Here is a 9,597-nt window from a genome sequence, read left to right as displayed (position 1 = left end):
GTCTAATGGTGGAGTAGGCGTAAGAGCAACACCATTGTATAGAGACCAAGTTTTTTTTTCCTCGATACCAATTTTGTTTTTGCTTGGGGCCATGGTTTTCAGAAAATCATTTTAAAAAATCTGAAAAAATCAGGTTTTTTCGCTCGAAGTAATTCAAACGAGTTTTGAATTCATTTTTCTCGTGTTGAAATATATTTATTCTGGCCTATCTCTAGTACCCATCCTTCCCCCAAGTCGTGGGATCAAGTCCTCTTAGTTGTGTCCTCTATATTTTGTTTTAAACCACGAAGGTCTATTGGCAGGAACACTAAATACCCCCCAAAAATAGTGTGGTTTAGAGGGTCTTGATCCCGTGACATGGAGCACAGTAATAGAACTTGTTTCCACTGGGGTAAGAATCGGTGTGTCAAATTGTCGAGTTTAAATTCAAAATTTCCAAAAAATGGTCCAATAACAACATATTTTGACAGGTAACGATAATGATTTCCAAAAAAAATGCTCGAGGAAAAAATACCGATAGAGGCACATCTGCCTCTAAGGTGGACCCCACATGCTTGCCTCTACCTTTAGCCACTACTCTCCTAGTTCCACAATAATTGAAGTTCTATTATTATCTTAAGCCCTGTTTAAGAATTCATCCGATTAACCAGTTAATTTGCCGATTAATCCCTACTCATAGGGTCACAGAGTAGCCGATAAACTGATAAATCGTCCGATTAATTGATTAAATGGACGATTAACTTGCCGATTAGCCTATTAATCCTCTACTCGCCAGCCAACCGAGCAGTTACCAGTTAACGATTTCCTCAACAATGATCTTAAGTCAAACGTCATTAAGTTCGGCCGAGTCTCCATAAAATATATCAGCATCTACAAAAACAACATTTGCTTCATTATGAAATATATTTTCATATTACATATATTTCGTATTGTAGATCTTTGCGGTTTTTTCTACAGACTTGGTCAAACTTTAAAAAGTTTGACTTGGGAAAATCCCAAAACTTTAATTATTTTGAACCAAAGGGAGTACGAAACAACCGTATCACAAAATAGTACACAACCAGGAGAGAAGTCTAATGATATGACTAACCTTTTTTTTGCAGAGACTCAACAAGTGTGATGAGCACTTTTTGTGTGCCTTTCACATTTCACAAGAATACGCTAGCGGTATGCTATCATCATAGTTAGCTCTCCCTTCCTCTCTTCGGCAAAAAGCAACTCTCCCTTATTGATATGGTTGTGTTTCATGATTCATCTACATGTACAAACTTCTATTAGTGGGGTTTTGGTTTTGATACACTTTGCAAGAGCTAGGCTATGTTTTGTTGAACTTATCTTATAATTGGTCATGGATAAATAGATAAATGTAATAAAATATTGATTAGTCAAATGGAAAACATAGGCAAAAGGCGGCAGGGAAGATTGGATTACCATAATCCATATCAATGTACAATACAACCGTAAGCTTGCATTCTAGAATCATCCTACCGTATCACAAAATAGTACACAACCAGGAGAAAAGTATAATGATAGGACTAACCTTTTTTTGCAGAGACTCAACAAGTGTGATGAGCACTTTTTGTGTGCCTTTCACGTTTCACAAGAATACGTTAGCGATATGCTATCATCATAGTTAGCTCTCCCTTCCTCTCTTCGGCAAAAAGCAACTCTCCCTTACTGATATGGTTGTGTTTCATGATTCATCTGCATGTACATGTTGGAAATATGCCCTAGAGGCAATAATAAAATGGTTATTAATATATTTCCTTATTCATGATAATTGTCTATCGTTCATGCTATAATTGTATTAATCGAAAACTGTAATACATGTGTGAATACATAGACCACAACATGTCCCTAGTGAGCCTCTAGTTGACTAGCTCGTTGGTCAATAGATGGTTGTGGTTTCCTAACCATGGACATTGGATGTCGTTGATAACGGGATCACATCATTAGGAGAATGATGTGATGGACAAGACCCAATCCTAAGCATAGCACAAGATCGTGTAGTTCGTTTGCTAAAGCTTTTCTAATGTCAAGTATCATTTCCTTAGACCATGAGATTGTGCAACTCTCGGATACCGTAGGAATCCTTTGAGTGTGCCAAACGTCACAACGTAACTGGGTGGCTATAAAGGTGCATTACGGGTATCTCTGAAAGTATCTGTCGGGTTGGCATGAATCGAGATTGGAATTTGTCACTCCGTATGACGGAGGGGTATCTCTGGGCCCACTCGGTAATGCATCATCATAATGAGCTCAATGTGACTAAGGAGTTGGTCACGGGATCATCCGTTACGGAACGAGTAAAGAGACTTGCCGGTAACGAGATTAAATAAGGTATGAGGATACCGACGATCGAATCTCGGGCAAGTAACATACCAATAGACAAAAGGAAATGTATACGGGATTGATTAAATCCCCGGCATCGTGGTTCATTCGATGAGATCATCGTGGAACATGTGGGAGCCAATATGGGTATCCAGATCCCGCTATTGGTTATTGGCCGGAAAGGTGTCTCGGTCATGTCTGCATGGTTCCCAACCCGTAGGGTCTACACACTTAAGGTTCGGTGACGCTAGAGTTGTAATGGGAATAGTATGTGGTTACCGAAGGTACTTTGGAGTCCCGGATGAGATCCCGGACGTTACGAGGAGTTCCGGAATGGTCCGGAGGTGAAGATCGATATATTGGACGAAGGGTATTGGAGTTTGGAAGTTTTCCGGGGGTACCAGGCCATGGCCAGCATGACCGAAAGGTGTTTCGGGAGCCCCAACAAGTGTTGCAGGGCCTCATGGACCAAGGGGAGGGGACAAACCAGCCCACTAAGGGGATGTGCGCCCCCACACCCTTTTCCCATGTTACTTTGGGAGGTGGGGCGCCTCCACCTGACTTGGGAGGCAAGCCTCCACCTGGCTTGGCTTGGGGGGCAAGTCTCCCTAGGGTTACCCTAGGGAGATCCAATCCGCCCTAGCCGCCGCCCCTTAGGGGAAACCCTAGGGCGCCTCCCCCTCTCCCCTTTCCCCTATATATAGTGAGGGGATGGGAGGGCAGCCATACCCTTCCCCTGGCGCAACCCTCCCTCTCTCCAACTCCTCCTCCTCTTTCGTAGTGCTTGGCGAAGCCCTGCCGGAGAACCACAAGCTCCACCACCACCACGTCGTCGTGCTGCCGGAGTTCTCCCTCAACTTCTCCTCTCCCCTTGCTGGATCAAGAAGGAGGAGACGTCCCGGGGGTGTACGTGTGTTGAACGCGGATGCGCTGTTCGTTCGGCGCTAGATCGGATCTTTCGCGATTTGAATCGCCGCGAGTACGACTCCATCAACCGCGCTCTTGTAACGCTTCCGCTTAGCGATCTTCAAGGGTATGAAGATGCACTCCCTCTCTCTCTCTCTCTCGTTGCTAGCATCTCCTAGATTGATATTGGTGACACGTAGGAAAATTTTGAATTATTACTACGTTCCCCAATAGTACAAACTTCTATTGGTGGGATTTTGGTTTTGATACACTTTGAAAGGGCTAGGCTATGTTTTGTTGAACTTATCTTATAATTGGTCATGGATAAATAGATACAACAACAACAACAACAACAACAACAAAGCCTTTAGTCCCAAACAAGTTGGGGTAGGCTAGAGGTGAAACCCATAAGATCTCGCAACCAACTCATGGCTCTGGCACATGGATAGCAAGCTTCCACGCACCCCTGTCCATAGCTAGCTCTTTGTCGATACTCCAATCCTTCAGGTCTCTCTTAACGGACTCCTCCCATGTCAAAATCGGTCGACCCCGCCCTCTCTTGACATTCTCCGCACGCTTTAGCCGTCCGCTATGCACTGGAGCTTCTGGAGGCCTGCGCTGAATATGCCCAAACCATCTCAAACGATGTTGGACAAGCTTCTCCTCAATTGGTGCTACCCCAACTCTATCTCGTATATCATCATTCCGGACTCGATCCTTCCTCGTGTGGACACACATCCATCTCAACATACGCATCTCCGCCACACCTAACTGTTGAACATGTCGCCTTTTAGTCGGCCAACACTCCGCGCCATACAACATTGCGGGTCGAACCGCCGTCCTGTAGAACTTGCCTTTTAGCTTTTGTGGCACTCTCTTGTCACAGAGAATGCCAGAAGCTTGGCGCCACTTCATCCATCCGGCTTTGATTCGATGGTTCACATCTTCATCAATACCCCCATCCTCCTGCAACATTGACCCCAAATACCGAAAGGTGTCCTTCCGAGGTACCACCTGGCCATCAAGGATAACCTCCTCCTCCTCACAGCTAGTAGTACTGAAACCGCACATCATGTACTCGGTTTTAGTTCTACTAAGCCTAAACCCTTTCGATTCCAAGGTTTGTCTCCATAACTCTAACTTCCTATTTACCCCCGTCCGACTATCGTCAACTAGCACCACATCATCCGCAAAGAGCATACACCATGGGATATCTCCTTATATACCCCTTGTGACCTCATCCATCACCAATGCAAAAAGATAAGGGCTCAAAGCTGACCCCTGATGCAATCCTATCTTAATCGGGAAGTCATCGGTGTCGACATCACTTGTTCGAACACTAAATGTAATAAAATATTGTTTAGTCAAATGGAAAACATAGGCAAAAGGTGGTAGGGAAGATTGGATTACCATAATCCATATCAATGTACAATACAATCGTAAGCTTGCATTCTAGAATCATCCTACATAGCAAATAGAAAGGTGTTTTTTACATGTTTCTAATGGTCATTTGTTGCCGAAACACTTCCATACATACATTAGGATTAGTTTGCAGCCGTTGAAGTGTGATAAGCTAAACTTAGTTTATAATCCACACCGAGTAATATACATGAAAACAAGAAAATGATGGTTAAACAAATAGAAAAAGAGAAATCATTCAACGTGATCTGTTGACTGGACTGGCCAGGCGTCCTATAGCTTTGTTGTTGCGATTATCTCCTTAGCCTGCTTCTTCTCTTTTCTCTTCTCCCCCCATCAATGAAACTCCTCCTCCTACTCCATATATGCTTCTCCTCCTAGCCCACTTCTCCTTTGCTTGTTTCTCCTCGAGTCCTCGTCGCATGGTATAGACTTCACGGATTGATTTGGTTTCCCTAGTCTCACGATGAAGCTCATGTTGAATATGTAAATAAAAACACAAATGTTTTTGAGCTCATAGAAGATGGTTGGCGGGGTGGATGGATTCAAGCCCACCAGATTTCGTGGCAGCAGAGCCTCGAAGAGTTGGATTCCTCGCTAGCGAGCGAGTTGTGGCAAAGTTAATGCCCCCAAATGTTGGTTGTGGAAGGTTAACTATTCAGGAGTGCATACGTTGTTTTGACGTGTTACAATATCGTGCATGTTTTGCTACATACACATGGGCAACATTTGCAATGATTATGGGTGCATGTTACAAAGTTTGCATTCATGCTCCAAAGTGGTTTCACATTATTGCATAGTCCAGTTTTCGTGCAACATTGATGCACTAAACTTTTTAGCATTTTTTACATGTATTTTCTCAGCAATTTTGCTATGACCAATGATAATTTAATACATAAATAAAAAAAATATTGCACAGGCATGTTCAAATTACTGCAATGTTTTTGCATGCTCTATTGACACACCGTAAGAACACCGTATTTGCAAATGTGTTGTGTATGAAGACACTATATTCTTATTGCAATGGTCAGACATGTCAAAAACAATATCTAAGTCAAATTGGACGGCCAAGTAGGTGGCAGAGCGCAGCCTCTACCCGAGCGACACCTATGACATGCCATGTGATGTAATAAAAGGGTAAAAAATGGTTGTGCAAATAAGATTATCAAAACCCAGTGCAATGTCAAGCACAACCTTATAGAGAAAAGAAAACCCTTCCAAAGTCCATCATAAGACCTACATTTCCAATTTTCAATATACAGACGGACCTGAACGTAAAACAACCAGGCTGCGTCGCGCCTCAAGCGGCCTCCAGATCTTTCCCTTCTCTACTAGAGCAGCCGTAGGCGAATGTTCCATTCCATTTCCCCTCTTCCCAGAGAGGACACCAGAGGCGGAGCTCGAGCCCTCTCGCAGCTCGCGGCCATGGCCCCCTCCTGCGGCGCCGCCGTGCCGTACACCCTCCTGGGCGCGCTCCTCAGCGGCGGCTCGTATGCCCCGTCCTGGCCGGCGTGCGGCGGCCGCGCCTTCCTCCGCGACTACGCCCAGCGCGGCACCAACGCGATGCTGTGGCTGGGGTTCCTCGCCGTCACGTTGGTCCTGCTCCGCCGCATCGCCGCGCTCCTCCGCCTCTGGGCCCTCGGCTCCCGCCTCCCCGGCCCACCGGCCCTCCTCGCCGACCCCGGCCTCGCCGCCGTCTGCCGCGCCGGCGGCGACATCACCGGTAGGCTCACCGCGCCCCTCCGCCTCCTTCCCCTCCCCCAGTTTCTGCGTAACTATGATTTTGGTGGTTGCGTGTGATTGTATTATACTATTGGGTTGGCGGTGGCTCTGGTGGGTGGGGACTGGGCTGGATTTCGCGCGAGCTCGTCCCCTCCACGTTCTAGGATCTTCGGCATGGCCTTGTTTCGATGCTCCAGTTTCACTGTTCGATTGGGAACTGTATGCGATTGCTGTATGGCCTTGATCCAGATTTGGTTACGCCTCCTTGACACGCGTAATGTTCAGATTTGCTTTAGCTGAGGTGTTGATCTGGTCATATCAATTTGATTGTTCGAGCTCGTTAAGGCGGTTGGGTGATTGCAGCTCTGTTTTCTGGCAACAGTATTCGGTTACTTAGCTTTTAGACTACTAGTGTTAAGAACTGGAGATGGTTGATGCTTTATCAGTACTAGCCGCTAGGTACACCCAGGGAATGAATGATTAGCACAGTTGACCTTAATTTGAAAAAGATTTGCAGGGTTTGCTGATTATGTGGTGATCAGGTAGATATTGGATGCTCAATTTTGATTATACTAGCTAAATGCTCGTATGTTTCTATGGAGATTTTATTGTATTAACTATCAACTGCATGCATTATTTAACCATCAGTCCACAACTTTGTGCAAAATGAAAAATCCCAAAGTATACATCAATCAAATGAAAAGGGCAGTGAATTCATGATACATGAGTGCTAAATAGAATGTACGGCAATTGTGGCACTTTTGCCGGAAGAGGAAGTCAAGTTACTTTGCTAAGTTATATACAAGCATGAAAAGTCATCACGTTAGTATACTTCGCTATGTATTATAATTGTCCTTGAAATGGGTACTTTTCGGTTTTCGCAGAAGAACTTTCTAAGAACAAGACCTGCTGTCGTGCATTGTAATATTAAGCATTGTAGGCAGCTGGTACAAGTCACTTTTTTGTTGTTGAATTGTCCTTTCCCGTCCCATGCAATCCTATATTTATGGCTATTGCATTCCTTATCTTTTCAGGGTTGGTTAGCATGTGCATAAATCTGGAGCGGCATAAGCTAGCCCAGCTCAACTCTGTAGGGCCCATATTATTCAAGGCTAAAGCACATGGTCCATCAAATGTTTTGTATAGATAATAGTTTGTTTTGTCTATACAAAAAAGATAGTAGTCGGTTTTATCTCTAAAAAAAAGAAGATAGTAGTTGATTTTAGAGCTTCATGCACAATCGTTGTGCATTTTAGCAGATTTATTACTGCACATTTCCCCTTTGCGCTTCATTATTTTATCGCTTGACTTCTGATCAAATGCTCCTTTGACTTGCTTTCTTTGCAGGCTATCTATCAAAATTGCATGGCAGTTTTGGACCAATTGTTCGATTGTGGTTAGGACCATCTCAACTACTTGTCTCAGTTAAAGATGCTTCCCTAATCAAAGAGATGCTAACAAAAGCTGAAGATAAGTTACCACTGACTGGGAGGACATATAGTTTAGCTTGTGGAAGACTTGGCCTATTCATTTCCTCATTCGAAAAGGTATGTTGTTGATGTGGATATCTGTAGTATTACGCTTTCTTTTGTCTTGCCATATGTGTTACTATGCTAGTTATAATTGGTAGACGGTACATACATTATTGGTTTGATCTTGTGTTTACTTCTTTTGATGCTCTTGTCCTTCTTTTCAGGTCGAAAGTACCAGGGAATCACTGAACATATTCTTGAATGAAAAACTTAACGTCGCTGCCAGTGAAAGTTCTTTCAAGATCATTGAAGCTGTTCTCCATAGAACCGACTCTACTAAGGACAAGGATTCTCTGGACTGCAGATCTTTTTCCCAACACATGGCATTTAACATCATCGGTGCAGCTCTTTTTGGTGATGTCTTGTTTGATTGGTCTGATGCTGCAGCATATGAGGAGCTTCTGATGGTTGTTGCAAAGGACGGCTGCTTCTGGGCTTCGTATGCGGTTCCCCCATTTTGGAAACCTGGTTATAGGAGGTACCGGACCCTATGCGCTAAGCTGAAGATCTTAACAGAAAGCATCATCAGAAAATCCATAGACCAAAATGGTGCACTTAGACATAACAATCTGAGCTCCTGTAAGATAAGTGAAGGGGTGGTAAAAGATCCAGTTAGATGTACTTCTCTGCTAGATGGGATGATATCAGGTCGTGGTTTCGATGGGGCTGTGCAAGGGCCTCTCAGTTCAGAAGAAGAAATATGTGGGAATATCGTGGGTTTGATGCTGCATGGAATTTCCACATCTGCTAACTTGATCTGCAACATTTTGACGAGACTTGTCTTGTATCCAAAGCTGAAAGACCAGGTACATGTTTTTATTTCTCTGTGGCAAGTTGTCCTGCTTGCTCTTTGTCTGATGTTAACACTGGTGCTTCTTACCGCCTTCTTGTTCGTACGATGAAATGAACATATATGTTCTAAACATGTCACATGGTTACATAAGTTTCATAGCCCCCATCACTTTTCATTTTTATTCATTGCTTCCACCCCACTGTATATTATTTTGAATTCTTGGTTGTCTCAGGGTTATATGGCGTGTGCATAATATATGTTTTTCTAGTTTGTCCGACTTGGGTGAAGTGACCTTTACTCCATGTCCACATCAACTAAAATGTTCTTGTCGGTGTGTGTTTGAGTTTATACTGTTTGACTTTGACTTACAGTTGCTGCTTCTTTGGACAGCTATATGCAGATATTGTTGCAGTTCACACTGAATCATCTGAGCTGGTGATGGATGACGTGCTTAAGATGCAATTTGTACTTGCCACTGTTTGTGAATCTGCTCGCCTTTTGCCTGCTGGACCTCTTCTCCAGCGATGTTCTATGCAATACGGTACACATGCTTCTTAAGAAAGAAAAATCTTCAGCAACACTGAGCTTTAGAGCTTGTTTACCTGTATGATTACATGGTCTTATCATTCATTTTCAAAATTGTTTACACGTTCCTTATGTTGAAATTATGCCTTTATCCTGAATTTCATTTACACATCTAGCTGCAAGAGAGATCAAGTGTTACTGATTCCTAGTAGTGTCTTTGCTATATTATTGATCTCGCTTTGATTTGAATTGCAGATTTGACTCTCAAATCTAGCAGCACTATACCAGCTGAAGCGATATTGGTTGTTCCTCTGCATCTCGTGCAGATGGATGCTTCTATATGGGGAAATGATGCTTGCCAGTTCAATC

At 43.6% G+C, this 9,597-nt stretch overlaps 1 protein-coding gene across 1 annotated transcript in view; it reads left to right on the top strand.

Annotated features, from left to right (window-relative positions):
• The first annotated feature begins 6,017 nt into the window (after nucleotides 1-6,017).
• The window catches only part of LOC119353576 (11-oxo-beta-amyrin 30-oxidase-like), a 5,230-nt gene continuing 1,650 nt past the window's right edge, over nucleotides 6,018-9,597 (top strand). The window contains exons 1-5 of the mRNA XM_037620196.1: nucleotides 6,018-6,379; nucleotides 7,726-7,925; nucleotides 8,075-8,716; nucleotides 9,094-9,244; nucleotides 9,484-9,597. The exon at nucleotides 9,484-9,597 is cut by the window's right edge and continues 1 nt beyond it. Coding sequence (XP_037476093.1) covers nucleotides 6,082-6,379; nucleotides 7,726-7,925; nucleotides 8,075-8,716; nucleotides 9,094-9,244; nucleotides 9,484-9,597 — 1,405 coding nt within the window. The 5' untranslated portion in view covers nucleotides 6,018-6,081. The remainder of the gene's footprint in view (nucleotides 6,380-7,725; nucleotides 7,926-8,074; nucleotides 8,717-9,093; nucleotides 9,245-9,483) is intronic.

Source organism: Triticum dicoccoides, chromosome 2A (assembly GCF_002162155.2).
Source record: "Triticum dicoccoides isolate Atlit2015 ecotype Zavitan chromosome 2A, WEW_v2.0, whole genome shotgun sequence".
NCBI lineage: Eukaryota > Viridiplantae > Streptophyta > Magnoliopsida > Poales > Poaceae > Triticum > Triticum dicoccoides.
Note: the sequence above shows the minus strand (reverse complement) of the source record. Positions and strands in the feature narration are given on the sequence as shown.